The 18,066-nt window shown below is 43.7% G+C and overlaps 1 protein-coding gene across 1 annotated transcript in view; it reads left to right on the plus strand.

Moving 5' to 3' along the window:
• The window catches only part of Elovl5 (ELOVL fatty acid elongase 5), a 64,879-nt gene that overhangs the window by 32,441 nt on the left and 14,372 nt on the right, over positions 1 to 18,066 (plus strand). Inside the window, exons 2-3 of the mRNA XM_051197996.1 lie at positions 9,278 to 9,343; positions 13,085 to 13,272. Of these exons, the coding sequence (XP_051053953.1) occupies positions 9,286 to 9,343; positions 13,085 to 13,272 (246 nt within the window). The 5' untranslated portion in view covers positions 9,278 to 9,285. The remainder of the gene's footprint in view (positions 1 to 9,277; positions 9,344 to 13,084; positions 13,273 to 18,066) is intronic.

Raw genomic sequence — 18,066 nt, forward strand, 5'->3', positions numbered from 1 at the left:
TGTAACAATGGTGATAACATACATTTTTGCAGCATAGTGTGATTCACGGTATTTTAAGCCTTTTACCTAAGTTGACTCACCGAGTCACACAAAGGTCTAATTATCCTCATTTCACAGACTAGAGAACTAAGACACTAAAAGACAAGCAACTTTCCCTAGCTTACCCTGCTGGCGAGGCAGGCACTTTTGAACCCTGGCTGATTTGCTTCTGTGTTTTTTCGGCACCACTACTCTTTCAGTCCTGATTGGCCAGCACATTGCTTGCTACTTTGTGTTTTGAGAAGGGGCAGAGTCCCATGCACCTCTGTCCTTTTGCTAGTAAAGCAATGCACTGCTTTGCACACTCTACAACTCAAGAACTACATTAGTTTGAGTCAGCTCCATTTCAAAAGCCTTCCTGCACGAAAGGCCGCCATGAATGAAGCACAGAGGCAAATGCAGTCATGGGGTGGCCAGATTCCTGCACCTTCAATGCTGCACTGTAGCTTCGAGGGCAGTAATTGGTTATTTATTGTGAGAGTGAGCTCTAGGTCCACCTGCGGCAGCCTGGCACTCGCTGGCCAACAAGGAGGATTCTGTACACCGGATACTGTCCTTATTCCAAGCGACAGAGTGGTTTTGAGGAAGCCAGAAGTTATCACCAGTTCTTGGGTTTAAAGTGCAAATTTCTATAGCAATGAACCCATCTCTTAGCCCATGTTAGAGGACTTAAAAACTAAAATCCCTCTTATAAAAGAGGGAAGAACATGCTATTAAGAATTCACCTAGAGTTGCATTCCAGGACCATTTATTTTACTTTCCCTTTCAGACTACTGATTTTCTTACATCTGAGTTCCTTAGATTATTTATATATTGCTTTTAAGGACCAGAAAGGCACATCTCTTTGTGAGTGGGAAAGAAGTTCCTTTCGATTTTGAAAGGGGCCATGCGTGTATGAGTGCCTGTTTGTATTTTTAGAGTCATTTCATACCTTACAGAATATTTTTGCTGAGCACATCTAAGAAGAGAGCAGAGCACTGGGGAAGGGCTCCCTTCGAAAGTGCCTCTAACTAGGATTTTAGGAAGCCATTGTTGTGGGTAGGTCTTCCTCCCTCTTTCTTTGGTAATACCAAGTGTATCTTTCCATCTTGGTACCATATTTGTGGACTACTCTCATACTCAGAACAAATTGGAAGAATTATGTTTCATAAGACCTAACTTGAAATGACCAGGTTCTGTCGCATAGACATTGCTCTATGCTGAATGAATGGTGCAGATAGCAGAGCTTTAAAAAGCTATAGAAAAGGTGCCTAATGCTGGGCATGGAAGAAAGAGAAAGGGATGGAAATGAGAAGAAAACAGAATGGGGAGGAGGGTTACAGATGGCTCCTAAGAACAGAACAGCTGGGCATGTGAATAAACCCTAGCAACTCTGGTGCTCTGGAGGCTGAGGCAGGAGGATTATGAGGTTTGCGGCCAGTTTGGGCTACCTTGTCTCAAAACAACTACAGCCCAAATTACTACTACCACAGATCACAACACAAAGCAAAGCCAGTGGAGTAGCTATTAGTTTAGAAAAGTGTCCTCTAGCAGTGTTTAGAATAGTACCCCTACACCTTCCTTTCTTTGTTGTGGTGCATTCCTGAGTCCTGGAGATCAAGTATTCAGGGCTTCATGTGTGGCAAGCCAAGTGCTCTGTCAATGCAATATGTGCTCAGCCCCTAAAATAATACTTTCTTTTTTTTTTAATACCAACTAGCAGCAGCAGGCATTAGAGACAGAGCTTCCTATTTGAAACACCTTGTTTTGGTGCAAAGGAATACTGATTGTGGTAGCACTTCATACATGTTTGTCTCAAAATTGTCCATTCTATCTTAACAATAGGGAGGCTTTACCTTCTTAATAATGGCTTGGTCTGTGACCCTAATTTGAAGAACGCATCCATGCTTTGTTCTTGGAGTTACTGACCTGAGGCACTGAATGGGCTGTGCTGTTTTTCTTCCTGTTTGGCAGAAAAAAGGATGTGTGTGTGTGTGTGTGTGTGTGTGTGTGTGGGGTGTAACAAGAGTTACAGTCTTTGAGTGAGGGGAGAGTGTATGGGAAATCTACAGTAGACAAAGAATGTGTGGCTCTGTATGTGTGGGAGCCATGGCAGTTGGAGGACGCACAGAGTGATCGTGGCAGGTTATTTTCTGTAGCCAAGATTTAACCCAACCTTATTATTTAAATACCAGAGTTTTTGAGGAGTTTTGTTGTCAGGTGACATTCCTGTCCTAAAGCTTGTTAGTACTCGAGTGTTCTCCCCCTTGTAGACTTGTGTAGTTAACATTTCTGTTTTTTGTTTTTGAGACAGGGCCCTACGATGTAGAGTAGGCTGGCTGGGAACTCAGCACCACCATGCTCTGAGGTTATATTTCTCAAAGTGTGTGTGTGTGTGTGTTTTGGCGGCCAACATGAAGAGTGTTCCATGTCTGCTGACCCTAAATTGACCATTAAGAGGGCCGTTAGGTACCAGCTTACTACTCACAGGTCATAGGTTTGTTAGCTCAGCTCAGTTGGCTGTTTGTAGGTGAACTTTGACCATTCAAAGAAATAGAACCCAATGTGATGGGGTTACATGGTGGACAGCTAAACTTCCAGGATATATTTTAAGCCAAAAGGAATTGTACTAGACTGATTTCTCAGAAAAGGAGACTGTCACCTGGCAGTGTCACCTTTGCAGCCAGATGCAGAGACTTCTAGACGTCTGTAGCAGGGTGGGCCAGCAGGCAGCCTGGTTGTGGGTTTAAGGCTTCAGCCATGTTTGCGTGATTTGTCTTCCAGGTCTTTGATGGCGTTTTATGAAGTGTTACCTCTCCAGGCAGATTGCCTTAGGTTCCCTTCCTTTCCTTACTTGGTACTTTTCTCGCTCTCTCCAACAGGTAGACTATGCCCAGCAGAGAGAGCTCACACACTTGACATTTGGCCTCAGCCTGCCATTGCTCAGCAGTCTTTGCCGTTGTCATCCCAGCCTCCTGCCACACTCCTTTTGCCCTTCTTGGAAGCCCAGTGGGAAGCAGACAGAGGGGGTGCTTTCACTGTAAAACCTCTTGGAGTGTAATTTTTCATTTTTTGAAGATGCTTCTTTCTAGTAACTGCTATACAGTTCATCTGGGCTTACACTGCACTCAAGGGGTGGTGAGGAGGTAGATAGAGGATGGGTTTTTTCCATACCAGCACAGCTGGGGTTCTTCTGGGGGTGTGGTCTGCCCTCTTGGGTTCAGGGCTTACAGTATTTATGCCATGATGCTTCTGATCTTTCTTTGAATTCAGGCCTAAGGGTTCTAAATTCTAAGCACTTGCTGGAAGTGACTTAGATGGTGTACTGCTCTTCCCCCCTCATGCTCCCCTCAGCTGTCCCTTTAAATGTTTAGGGAGTGCCAGCCAGCCTCGGTCAATGTTCCATGGTGTGATGGTAAATGTGACACAGTATAGTCACATGATTGCCAAAAGTGAGTGGTCTAGGATTTTACAGTGGGAAATGACTCAACTGAGTGTCGACTGGGAAATGTATATATAAACAAGGATTTCTTAGCCACGCCTGGTGGCACACGCCTGCTTTCCTAGCACTTGGGAGGCTGAGGCAGGAAGATCTCCACTTTGAGGCCCACCTGCGATCCCTTGTAACTAACTTCTCATCCCTCACTCATGTTGTTGTTTTTTTTGTTTGTTTGTTTTGTTTTTGTTTTTGTTTTTTTTGTTTTTGTTTTTTTTTTTTTGGTCCATGTGTTTTTTGTGTGCTCTTGAACTCCTGAATAGTTTGGGGGTACTGTTATGGTTGGCATTTTAAAAAAGGATTCTGGTACATCTAGCTATGGCCTGGAACTTCCAGGAGGCCATCCGGGTAAAGTGGAGGTCAGAGACTCTGGGTTCAAGAGGCCCTGACTTTGGTTTTGTGTCAGCAGGGTGTAGTTTCTGGGGATAGTAATCCATTCTTGTCATGTCCCTCTTGTTAATTTGTGGGGAGCCAGGCAGATCAAAGAAAGGCCTACTGTTTGCTACACAGAGGATCAAAGCCCCTCCTCCAGAGGGTCCCAGTGCCTGGGTTGGTCCTGCTAGCACAGTGATACAGAGCAGCTGTGTTCCCACTTGGCCGAGCACACTTGAGAAGATGTCACTGGACCACACAGCTTGGGAGCTGGAAACCGCAGCAGAGAGGCAGGCTGCAGACCTGGCAACATGATTGGACATCGTTGCAAACTGGGTCATGGCAACAGCTAGGCAAAGTGTCAGGGGTCCGGGTCCTTCAGCATCCCTCGCCTATGCAAGAGTATACTCAGCAGTGGGTCACACCGGCCTGGCAGAAGACCTTTTGTACTGTTCACGTGGCATAAGAGATGAGGCTCCGTGGGGGAGATGATGCTAGAAAGGGCGTGGTGCCTGCAGGTTGTCTGCAGCCAGTGGCATGGGGACAGAGATAGTGTGAGCAGCTAAGGATTGGCACCTCTCTACTTTTCCAAGTCATTCGACACATGCTCTCTGCATGACTGTCCACTGCTGAACCAGGCCAGGTACACCCAAGCCTCCGAGCCCTTGTGCATCTCTGTAGTGAGTACGGTGCCCTTTCTCTTGATAGACACAGGGCTGGCTCTTACATGCAGGCCCTCTGTTGCTGCCAGTTTCTCAGGACAGCCCTCTGTAACCCTGCTTTTGAAAATAAATCTCACTCTGAGGTTCATTTCATCCCCTTTTCTTGCTTTAGTCTTCTTGTGAAAATATATCCTATTTCATGCATGTATATGTCATCAATACAGTTGTTCCCCTTATCCATCTGGATCTACTTCAAGACCCCCACTGAATGCTAGAAGCCAGAGACTCTGTGAAACCCTAGACATACTGTGTTCTCTCTTTTCTCTCTGTCTCTCTCCACTCAAATCCACTTACATTATAACAAACTTTGACCTTTTCACATAAAGCACACTTTAAAAGGTGTATTTTGACATCTCCAAACTGCCATCACCTGTATAGGTCGGTAAATAAACAACGGCTGTGTGAACAGCCAGTCTGAGAGGGAGGTGTGACTAAGTGGTTGCCGTCTTGGTAGCATGTAGTTGGTGGGGTTGCCCACCAACTTCACTTTAATGGTTTCGGACTGCAGTTGACTGTGGGGCATTTAGATTACTGTTGTTTGTGTTCATATTTCTCTCTCCCCAGCCTTGAGTTCTGTTTTCTAGACTACTGTATCTCTTAGGGTTTTAAGGCCTGGGAACCTAGCCCTGGTGTAGACAGTAAGTGTAGGTGTAAGTGGAAAAAAAAAAAAGTGTGTGGATTGCTGAGTAGTGGACAGAGAAGTATGGCATCCAGTGCCTTTGGTGACATCTGCCTTTGTACCTTCTAAGAACAAACAGCATGAGCTGTGAGGAGCTTATGGACACACCCAGCTGTGGGTGTGCTGGGGGAGAGTTGGGGAAGATGCCCGACATGTCAGTCAGGCTGGTGAGTCATGGGTCAACCCCCTCCCCGACGGCCAGGGCCTGTCACAGGCACACCTTTCCCGATTCCCTTTCATTACAGGACCAGCAAACCCTTCTGTGAAATGTATCCCTCTTGTCCGTTTCCCATGTCTGTTCTTTCAAAGACCATTTGACTGCTTTTCCACTATCTTCTGAGGTTGATTGGGGAAAGTTCCACAGACCTAAGAGTCATGCAGTTGAGAAGAAAGGCATCGTTCTCGGAATAGATGTGGCACTCTGGCAAAGTCTCCTCCTGGCTGTGTTTTGAAGGAAGCCCCTGTGCACACCAGCTCCTGCAGGCTTCACAGCAAGCAGTTAGATGACCCAGGACCAACCCTGTCTTCAGTGTCTCCAAATACCAAAAACACCATTCTTTTTGGTAGCCTGCTCACTGCTGGGTTCAGTATTTGTGGACTGAAGTTAGACTTACGTTTAATCAAGCTGCTTTTCTCCGGCCACGGCAGCCTAGATTCTCAAACTGGACTCTGTCCTAGGCCGTTGTCCTTGGAATAGTGGGTCATTCAGAGCAGTTCCCGGAACTTTTTTTTTCCCCCAATCCACTAATGGCTCCCCTGCCCTGTCCACCCACCCCCACACAACCAGTTAGCATTGTATTGTTTTTAAAGGCTTTCTGTTCCCAGCTTTCCTTTGGCCTCTGCTTAGAAAACCAAATCTCCAAGCCTTCAAGGCTTAGTTGCTTTTAAAGCACCCAGTCCTGAGCCACTCATGTCCTTATCCCTTCATTAACTGAGTAAGAATGCCCATCAGGTACTAAGGTCTAGAGGTGGAATGCCTTAGGGGAGGGGGACTGTTCAGTAGTCACACTCCTTGTTTCAGAACCGGGACCTATCACTGCAAATGAAGGTTGATACTCTCAGTTTCCACCACGGGCTGAGGGAGTAGTGCCTTCCCAAAGCAAGAGATGCTGGAATACAACCCAGGAGCTACTGCTTTCCAGCACTGGTGTTTTTTCCTAGCTCTGCTTCATGTTCCAGCTGTATTGGCTTAATTATAATAATTATTAGAGCTATTAGATATTTTCGTGCATAAAGTTGTTTCTCTGGAAATCAGCCGGAGAGCACACATACTTGAGTGGCAAGCCAAGAGCGGGAAGGACTGCAGAATGATTAGCAGTTAAGGAAACTGGCTTTGCTTTTGTTCTTGGAAGCAGATTTTTTTTTTCCTTTTTTACACAGTATTCACCCTTTGAAAATGTGCACTGATGTCATATATTTCAACCACTTCTGTAAGCGAAGTTTTCCTGTCCTGACCGCCTGCTCCCAAATAACTGACACAGAGGCTTAATATTACCTACAAATGCTTGCCCGATACTTCTTATCTATGCTTCACCACGTGGCTCATGGCTTATCACATTTTCCACTTCCTCAGCAGCTGACTGGTGTCTCCTCTGACTCCGCCCTTCTTCATCCCAGCATTCTCGGTTTGATTGTCCCGCCTAATTTTATCCTGTCAATCAGCCATCTATAGGCCAATCAGCTTCTTTATTAGCCAGTGAGAGTAATACATGTTCACAGTGTACAGAAGGGTTACTCCACAGCACATAGCCATCCACCACTACTTCCCAACATCACATTGGTTTTCCTACAGGAATAGAGGAAGTTGTAATGTGTCTTCCTAACTTTAGTGAGAATGTAAACAGTACACAAATGAAGACACATTTCCAGTCTCAGAGTGCTCATCTTATGTTAAAGAGAACATGCACGCAATGACAGACTCTTGGGAGATGTGGGTGAATGCATAGTGCTGTCTCAGTGAGTGATGTATCTACTTCTGTGTGGAACAGGGCAACTCTGTTTACAGCACATCTAAGTACATCATGCTTATGGATTTGATAACTATAAAACTAAAGTTGTATTGGATTTAACTAAATTCTTGTTAGCTTGTTTTTTTGTCTTTTGGTTTTTTATTTTGTTTTTTTTTTTTTTTTTTTTTTTTTTTTTTTTTTTGAGATAGGGTTTCTCTGCAACAGCTCTAGCTATCCTAGAACTTTTTCTGTAGGCCTCGAACTCACAGAGATCCATTTGCCTCTGTCTCCCGAGTACTGAGATTAAAGGTATGCACCACCACCAACTGGCTCTAGTTTGCTTGTTTTGAGACAGGGTCTCCCATTGTAACCCTGACCTAGAACTATGTGTCGCCCTGGCTGGCCATAAACTCAGAGTTCTGCTTGCCTCAGAAGTGTGTGCTTCCACGCCCAGCATTAGTGGGGAAAAGCACTGTGTCACTGCTGTAATCAGTTCATTATTTTTTAATGCTAAGTTGACTAGGTCAATGCTAATGAATTACAATCCAAATTTTAAAACCTGTTCATCATGACTTCTGTGCTCAAAGTGGGGCTGTTTCTGGAACAGTTTTTTCAAGTACTACCACTGGCTTCTTTATGTTTGGAGTCAGTGGACTGTGGTTGGAGTTCAAGGTGTTTAATATTTTCCCCCTGCAGACATGAAGCATTCAAAATAATGACAAAGGTGACAAGTTGCTGGTAGATGATGATGATTATTATTATTATTACTCATTATTCTTTGGGGGCCTATTACCCAGCTCCCAAATAAATACGTGGTGACTTATTTTTACTTATGAATGCCTGTCATTAGCTTGGCTTGTTTCTAGCTAGCTTTTCTAATTTAAATTATGTCATTTCTTTTTACATTTTGCCTCTGGGCTTTTTACCTTTCTTTATTCTATATATCTTCTTTTACTCCTGGTGTCCTTCTCTCCTTCTCCTTTTCTGGATCCTCCTTTCCTATTTATTCTCTCAGCCTGGCAGCCCCACTTATAACCTCTCCTGCCTAGCTATTGGCATTCAGCTCTTTATTAGACCAGACACGTGTTTTAGACAGGCAGAGTAACACAGCCTTACAGAATTAGACAAATGCAACGTAAATGAACGTAACACACCTGAAACTAATATTCTATGACAAATTATTTTAAGAAGGGAGCAGAGTCAAAAATGGGTAATAGAATATATATGTGTGTGTGTGTGTGTGTCTGTGTGTGTGTGTGTATATATGTGTGTGTAATATATACACACATGAATGACTGGCAGAGAGGAAGGGACCAGCAAAAGGAGTGGCTATGGGGAAGGGGTGTATGTGTGTGTGTGAAAATGTGTAACAACAGTGGGGAAAGGATTGGGCTGGCAAGATGGCTCAGCAGGTGAAGGCACTTGTTGCCAAGTGTGACAACCTAAGTTTGAGCCCCATGGACCCACATGGTAGAAGGACAGAATCAATTTTGGAACTTGTCCTCTGACTTCTATGTGCATACTCCCCATATACACACTCCCTCTCTTTGAATAAATATGAGAAGAATATTTTAAATTATATTGTATATAATATATATGTATATAATGCACACACACATATATATATAGTATATGTTCTATCCAATGTTATGTGTATATGGTGACAAGCAAGGACACCTCCTCCTGTCCTTGAGTGTCATTTCCCTGTGGGGATGGATGTCTGCCACCTTTCAGTCCCGTTCGTTCTTTCACACTGAGGTTCAGCATCACAAGGACGATTTTTAGGGAACTGGGAGCAGAAGTTCAGGGACCTGGGACTTTGCTTTTGACATGAATTCACAGGATGCTTCATTGTTCTGACTTTAAATTAGACCTAGCATATCAGTTGCAGGGGGAGGTAAGAGCACTTTTGTTTTTGCAGGAGGAATTCAACCTTTCCCTTTGTACCTTTGCAAGTGGCTTGTTCTTGTTCTTTCAGGAAAATGCATATAAGAAGTATTTTGAGTAGACACTAATCAATGTCTCCTTTTCTCTCTAATAGGTTTTAAAATGGAACATTTTGATGCATCACTCAGTACCTATTTCAGGGCATTACTGGGCCCCCGAGGTAAGGTGGTTTTGGGTTTTGCTCACCATCTATGGCTTCCCTCCCAGCTCTCTATGGTGCCTTGTAAATATTACATGAGGAAATCTTAGATAATGTTTTCTGTGATGAGATCAAAACTTTGTCCCCAAGGGGCCTTGCAGAGTCCTCTTGTAGTTGGATGCTGTCCCCTGGTTTTTGGGACAGAGACTCAACTGCCATACTTTCAGCCTGTGATTACAGGTGATATGCTTTTCTTAAAGCTTGACTCCCTAGAAGAGTCCAAGCCAGTGCGTTCTCAACGAGCACCCAACCTGACGATAAGGCACTGCTTCCCTAGTGAAGTTGTAAGGGCTTCTTTCCTTTAAAATCTGGGTCTTGATGTGTCGCCCATGCTGGCCTTGAAGCCCTGGAGTCCTCTTGCCTTACCTACCTAAGTTCTGGGGCTGTGTGTGTGTGGCACTGCACCCAAACAAAAGTATATGCTTATTGTACTGGGCACGAAATCCAAGGCTTTGTGTGTGCTAGGTAAGGGCTCTATTGTTGAGCTATATACAATGTAAACAAGCCCATAAGGACCTTTTCCCTTGTTTTTAAAATAGTTTTTTAATTATGTTTACTTTAGCATATGTTAATTGTATACAGTGATGGTATTTATTTTTGACATTTCCATGTCTACAGGATGAACTTGGTTTACATTAATTCCCCCGTTACCCTCTCTTTTGTCTTTTTCCCATCATCTGTCCTCTTCCATGCCTCTAATAGTGTTTTAAGGGTTTGTTTGTTTATAACTCATTTCACTTCATGTCATACACTTGAAATCCCTGCTTATATAGCTGTTAGTCTTTGTTTTCTGTTTTTGTTTTTTAAGTAAGCTCTTCTTTTAGTATTATCTGTAATGCCTTCTTTAGAAAAGAATATTTTGAGCGGTTCACAGAGATGTATTAGATTTCTAATACACTGTGACAAAATCACTGAGAAAAATCAACTTAAAGGAGGAAAGGTTATTTTGGCTCCTGACTTCCGAGGTCCCCAGTCTGTCTCGGTCCTGTCATCTGGGCCTGAGACAAAGCTGACTGTCACTGTTGAGAGATCGTGGCTGAGGGTATAAGGACAGACCCAAGGATAAGATATTCCCTTCAGTGGGGGAGCCTTACTAACCTGTACTCTCTGCCACAGGTTTTCAGCGCCTCTCAGTAGTCCAGTCAATAATAAACCCAGCGATGGGTTCATCCATTGGGGATGTTGGGGACTTCATAGTCCAGTCATTTCTCTGAAAGCCCCAATTAGGAAACTGTGAATAGCTGCTTCTCCTTCTCCTCCTTCTCCCTCTCCTTCTTCTTTAAAAAGACACTTTTTAATTTAAATCAGAAACAATCTTGTTTTACATGTTAATCCCAGTTCCCTCTCCCTTACATCCTCCCCTACCACCCCCCACCTCCCCTTTATCCCATCCCCTTTCTGCTCCCCAGAAAGGGTAAGGCCTCTCTGGGGGATCTTCAAAGTCTATCACATCATTTGGAGTAGGGCATAGGCCCCCCCCCAAGAGAATATCCCTCTATGTGGAATGGTTTCCCAAAGTCCATTTGTACACTAGGAATAAATACTGATCCTCTAACAGAGGCCCCTTAGACTGCCCAGGCTTCCTAACTGACACCCATGTTCAGGGGTTCTGGGTTGGTCCTATGCTGGTTTCCCAGCTATCAGACTGGAGTTGAACAGCTTCTTATTAGACCAAACGATTCTCAGTTTTACTCACGATTTTTAAAGTGCAGAAGAAAACAACCAAAGAACTTCATCTCTCAATATATCAGAGATGAAATGGTGTTTGATACCATCTGTGATAAGAATAAAGATGTGAAAAAAAAAAAAAGAATAAAGATGTGGCAGTCTAACCTGGTGCAGCCTCTTTTCTTCTATGACAGTTAAAATGCATGTACATGAGTAGTGACCCTAAGCTGTTATCCTACAGAGATTCTCAATCGATTATGCAAAGATGAGTAAAGGAATTTTAGAATTGTCAATATTGGCCATCAATTAGGAACAGGTTAACAAGAGGGTGGTCCATTGGGGGGGAAAAAAACACACACACACCCACACACAAAAACAAGTTAGGATCCTATATCCAGGAAGCCAAAGCTAAAAAATCCTGTTTCGAGAGTAGCACAAGCCGCTCAACAAGTCACAAGCCATACGAAGCTCTACCGTGAAAGACAAAGAAAAAGAACAGCTAAATGCATCCGCATTAGCTTGTGTTGAGACTACACCTCCGTGACTATAAGACACAGAAAATCCAACTTTCAAACTGTCTGAAATAATAATAAAAGTTATTGTCTTACTTTGCAAAGAAGAGCAACTACTGTGCTGTTTCAAGGGTTCGATGATAGAACCCTGTCTTTATATTTTTTCACTTTGCCATCATCTGAGCAGCTCAGTCCTTGGGATGGCCACCTTTAGGATTGCAGCAGCTGCAGGCTGTATATCCAACACAGGAAGAAGATGTTTGTTCGTTGCATGAGTTGCAGAACAAAGGTGGCTTTTCACCTAAAAGCTTAGTGGTCACGATGATTCCACATCTCCATTTCCCAACTGTCTGCAGAGCAGTGAGCTACCGTGACCAGCTAGATCCCTGGGAACTCCTTGCCAGAGGCTGGGGTTGGGACCAGATGCTATGGATACCCTTAGAGGAAGGATAGGTACTTGCTGAAAATATACTGTACAAAAGAGTAAGGCACTGGAGTGAACTTTAAGTAAAAGAACATGGGAAATTTGTAGGCAAATATGCATATTCATTGTGTTTATAATATGTATGTACACACAGAAGATGCTAGCTGGTTCAGTGGTAACTTTCTCAAGACAGACTGCTATGGCCCAGGGCTGAGAACAAAAGGTGTTAGGAATGCCATCATTTCAGCCACTCCCTGAAGGACTTCTGAGCACTGACAGTTCTTAGAACTGACAGTATTGTCTGCTGCCACTCTGGCTTAACTAGTAGGGTGGATGTGGAGGCAACATCTGTTTCTGAAGCCAAAGAAAACAAGCCATGAAAGACGTACTGGGAAGGCTCAGAGTGTCTGCACAGATGGGAGAATATTTCCCCAAAAGGAACTATTTATTGAGCACTTTCTTCCTCCCTGTGAGATCAAAGCAAAAAATGAGGGGAGTGAGCATGGCAGTCCAGCCAGAGGACAGGGCTGTAGGCTGTTAATACCAGGTACTTGGGTCTAGGTAAGAGGCTGAGAGTGGGGTGATCTCTTCTACACTGGTAGCCCCTTTGAGTCAGTGTAAGTCTCAAGTTCCTAGAGTGCTCTAGATATCTGAAATCATCCCTGTCTGATCATGGCTGAGCCAATAGCATCTCACTATTTTTACTCATTAGCCCTCTACTGCTGTCCTTCTAGTCGGCACACTGTCCCTAACCTGGCTATGGGGCTTATAGCTTGTAGCTGAAGGTATTTTTGAGTGCACACTACCTATGTTTCATAACTCTGGGTTAATTCAATAAACATAATAAACTTGAGGGTGATTTAGCTTTAATTTTCTTTCAGATTTTTTTGAAAGCACATTTTTATTTTACTTAGCAAAAATATAAGTAGTAAACCATTCTAAACCTGTATCAAAAGGCTTTGCCTTGTTTGATGTATATCTGTAGGTATTCTACTTTGTGCAGATTAAATGCAACATTAGTAACAGGTGGCTTTGGAGATGATTTTTCTTATGTGTGTTTTACCAATGACTAAATAGTTTTCTTCTGGTGTTTTTCAGATACAAGGGTAAAAGGATGGTTTCTTCTGGACAATTACTTACCTACATTTGTCTGCTCTGTCATTTACTTACTAATTGTATGGCTGGGACCAAAATACATGAAGAATAAGCAGGCGTTCTCTTGCCGGGGAATTCTAGTGGTGTATAACCTTGGACTCACCTTGCTGTCTCTCTATATGTTCTATGAGGTAGGTCAATGTCTGCTATGGGATGATCTTTCTGTACACTGTGAATATGTAACCTCTCATTGGTTAATAATAAAAGCTATTTGACCAGTGACCAGGCAAGGTAAGATTAGGTAGGACAATCAAATTGAGAACTCAGATGAGGAGGGTCAGAGTTGGGGGAGATGCTAGCCAGCCACGGGAGGACTAGAGAACTGGTAACACCACGAAGCCACGTGGCAAAATACAGATTAATAGAAATGGGTTAATTTAGGTTTTTAGAGCTAGTTAGTAATAAGCCTGGGTGATAGACCAGTTTGTAATTAATATTAAGCCTCTGAGTGAATATTTAAAGGTGGCTGCAGGACCGGGTGGGACAGGAAAGCCCCTGTTTACAAACGAAGATTTCCTTCCACTGCTCTGTTCTCATGTTGCTCTCTTGGGTTGTGTCCCTAAGTGAGGAAAGGTACTCGCTTCTCTCGGGGAGAGAACTGGGCAGCTAGTCTGTTACAGCAATTTTGAGTAGGATTTAACGTTGATCTTAAAAAAAAAAAAAAAAAAAAAAAAAAAAAAAAAAGTACAAATGTCTCCTAGAATACCCAAAGTAGAAAAGCCTTTGTCATTGAGTCTTTTGTTACTTGTGTTTCATGTGACACTCAGAACTAAACTAAGTATCTTACAAAACATTTGTATGCATACAGAATATGGGCTGGAAAATGAACAAAATGTGACAATCTGATCTGTGCGCATTTTATCACTAAGCATTCAATAAGGGGTTGTTTCTCGTGTGGAGGAGGAGGGGAGTGGGTAGTACGCTGATAATTTTGTGGCCATTCAGCCTTTGTTCTATCTGGTAAGCTTGTCAAATCTCACAAGTTTTGTTTTTGAAGTCTTGCTGTGCATATTCATTGTACATGGCACTGTGTTAACATGAGAATACCTTTACACAAGTACACGCTGTGAGCATGAACCGATTTGCAAAGCTAAAGATCCCCATTTAGAATTGTAATGGTCTATGTGAGTTCAGACCAGTGGTTTCTTTTACATGGCCAGAATGCCCAAATGAGGTGTTTAGGCCTCAAAGGCAGATAACCACAGTCAACATTCTAGTTCTCCCTATTTTGCAAGGATGATAAATAGAGCCTGTAAAGCCAGGAAGGTCAGGAAAGCTGTCCTCTGTTGGTAAGCACAGTGTGTGTCTTTGGGAAGGACTGTAGTTTCCAGGCTCATTTTAACCCATTGCTAAATCCTCTTGGACGGAGACTTCATATCTACACACAAAATGGACACCTTTGGATACTCTTGGTATGGCTTGAATTCTCCCAGGGGTAGTGGGGAAGAGGAGGGAAAGGGAGGGATGAACTGCAGTGGTGACTTTCCCTGGCTCACACTGAGCAGGGAGGGATGTGAGCTAGTGCAAACTGCTGTGCCCATTGGAAGGGATGCAGCTTGTCTCCTTGTGTGTGTACCCTGTGCCAAGGTATAGACAGTGTGACTGGGTGCGGACAGCAATAGCATTGCTTTTGTGTTTGACACTCAGATTTTTTTCCTTTTTTTTCTGACTCATTGTAGAATAAAGGCAGTTTAGCCTCTGGGATGGAGATTGCAGGCCTAGAGGTAGGGTCAATACACAAGTGTGACTGCTGGCCCCAGTGCCAGGAGCTGCTCTTCATGCTCAAAGGATAGATTGCAGCAGCCGTCAGGTTCCAGAGCAAACTTTTCTCTCACGTAACTAAAAGGTGACAGAGCCATTTCTTTAAAGAGGCTTCTGTACACTTTAATATTGTATACAGTATATTGTAGAAAAAGAATAATTTAAGGTGATTGAATTTTAGAGAGCCAGAGTGTTTGCCTTCGATGATGTTTCGTGTTTCACAAGCCCCAACACCGTAGCCATTATGAAATTTAGCTGCATATACAACTGCCTCTGAAGTGAAGAGAAAAAAATTGCTGCATAAACTGACAGTCTGTGCATCTGATCCGGGGCTTGCGGACAGCCCGTGGTCAATAGATGTAAGGAATATCCAGAGGGAAACCCTACCCTTAACTCCTGAGCTTGCAGGGCATAAAGGGCAACACACAACAGGCAGCTGTTACTTGTATTAAATCAGGTTTGTGAGTTTATATTCTGATCACTTATACCTGAATGATAAGCCCCTATCTGTAGAGGGAAGTTTCTGCCCTGCCCAGCAGTCGCTCAGTCCCAAATAAACACACAGAGGCTTATATTAATTATAAATTGTTTGGCCTATTGCTCAGACTTATTACTAATGAGATCTTAAATTAACTCATACTTCTTATCTATGTTTAGCCACATGGTTTGGTGCCTTTTCTCAGTAAGGCATTCTCGTCTTGCTTCCTCTGGGTCTGGCTGGCCACTGGGTCTCTACCGTTCCTCTTCCCAGCACTCTCCTAGTCTGGTAGCTCCATCTGTACTGCCTGCCTGACTACTGGCCAGTCAGCATCTTATTAAAGCAGTACAAGGGACAGATTTTTACAGTGAACAAGAGCATCATCCCACAGTACCTACCACTCCAGGGTAGTCATCCTGTATGATTGCTGTTGTTCTATTCTTCCATAGGCTCATCAGTGATATGACTCTAGTGTGTCCCTTGTTGAGTCTGGGGTTTCATTTCAGTTCCACGTTCTTTCTGGAGCATGTTTGCATCCCATTGGCTAACAGGACACAGTAGGGCAGCCACGAAGCCTTAGCGGCTAAGCTGAGGGGATCATGAAGCCTGTGGGGTACAGTGCTCATCGCTCTAGTTACCTTCATGCTTATCGACATATTTGAGGCTGTAAAGAATTTTTAAAGCAAATATGTAGTCATGGGTATTTTTATTAGCTGCAAATCTGCCTTGATAAGTCCTGGGTGGGTACAAAGAGAGGTAATGACTGCTTAAAGGAAGCCGAAGTCTTAAAAGAAGGGTGATAAGGAGATGAAAGAGAGCCGCAGAAATAGTAAATGGGGCGGGATGAAAAGAACCAAATCAATTCTGAAAGTGAAACTTAAGTTCAAATTGTAGAAGGGATATAGGTGTGTTTATAGTTTATGTCATTTGGAAGGGTAAAAGAGTTAAAAGGAGAAAGGGGCTTTGTACTTTTATTGACCTAATGTTTGTTTCCAGGAAAGAGGTCAGACATTGCTGATTTGTAAGTGTATTTCAGATGTGGAGTGTACTGGTTTGAAAGTATTGGGTGTTCTAGGTTCTCTTGTTGACCTAGGCTCTTGTGTGGCACCCCAGACAGGGGTGAAGATCTGAATGAGATTCCAGGTTGTAGAAGAGAAACCTGCCTTAGCTATTTAGCCTCGAGACACAGCTCTTACAGAATCATAAGTGTCTGTGTGCTTCCTCCCCTCTGAGAGTGTATTTCAGCTGAGTAGATGTACCACTGTTTGTCAGGCTGTCCTTATCAGTGTCTGTGGTGAGAACCCCATGAAGGCAAATACCAAACACCAGCTTGATTGGATTAGGAACCATCTAGCATATCATGAGACATAATTTTGGGTGTGTTTACAGAGGAATTTATCTAGAGGAAAACCCACCCTGACTATGGATGGCAACATCTCTGACCCAAATAATGGGGGTGGGGGTGGGATGATGCAGATGAGTGATGGCCTTCCTTTCCCTGCTTCCAGAGTGGAACAAGCCACTCTGACCACCATGAGGGAAGGCATACCCGGAACTGAGCCAAAACAAACACTTTTTATAAGGTAAAAGGAACCAATGGAAGCCTCTGTCTTCATGACATCAGGTGGCTTCCCCTTATTCACTATTTCTGCACCAGCTGGACCTGCATTTCCCTGACAGCCTGGCAGCGAGCTATCAAAGTGACTTCTGCTCCTTTGTCACACTGTTACACAAGGTGTCCCTCTCAGGCAGCCTCTCGGTTCTGACAGGCTGTTTTGATGTGTCTGCTCTTTTCCCATTATGCCTCTGACCTCTGTGGCCCTGCATGGAGAGATCTAATTGTGTGGTTTGATGTAGTTTGAAAAGGGCACGTTCATCTTGCTCGGCCTGTGCTGCACACTGATCCTGGACTCTGTAGCCATTGTTAGGGAGGCCGGGTCACTGCTGTACAGTTCCTTTGCCTTTGGTTGCCCCAGGGATGCGTCTCTTTGGGAAGATACACTCTGGAATTCCCCCCAGGCTGTCCTGCTCAGCTCTGTCCAAAGCCCACCAGCACCAACCTCTTCAGCATCTCTGTTCCCAACCGACTTGCTTTCATGGTACACCCATCAACGTCTCTTTCCATCCCAGACACTTGTGATGAAGAGCATCCCCCTACTTCTTTCCATTCCTATTTTGGTTGTTTACACCATAAAAGCTGTCCTTGTATAGGAATAGGGGGACGTCAAATGCCAGAACCACATTTTTATACTATTTAACAATCCGATATGAATCACGGGTTACAAATGATTACTTTTTGAGTATGTCTTTTTCTCTAGTAGGTAGAACTATATGTTGGTGAAAATGTGACCAATCTGTCTAGCTTTCCAACATCAGAACACTTAAAATTTTATGTAAAAAAAAAAAATTATTCCTGAGCCCAGTGTTGGGCTTGCATACATATGATGCTATTCTTGCTTTCACACGGGTCCCTGGAATCCGAATTCAGGCCCTCATTCATGTGCAGCAAGCTCTTTGCCAACTGAGTCATTCATTTTCTTATCCCCCAGTTCAGCCTTGTAAAAGAACCCATACTTGAAGCTGGGCATGGTGGCACATGCCTGTCACACCAGGGGGATCAGGTTATACTCATCCTTGGCTATGTAGTAAGTGTGAAGCCAGCCTGAGCCACATGAAACCCCATCTG

This window comes from Phodopus roborovskii, unplaced genomic scaffold (assembly GCF_943737965.1).
Source record: "Phodopus roborovskii unplaced genomic scaffold, PHOROB, whole genome shotgun sequence".
In the NCBI taxonomy this organism is placed as follows: domain Eukaryota; kingdom Metazoa; phylum Chordata; class Mammalia; order Rodentia; family Cricetidae; genus Phodopus; species Phodopus roborovskii.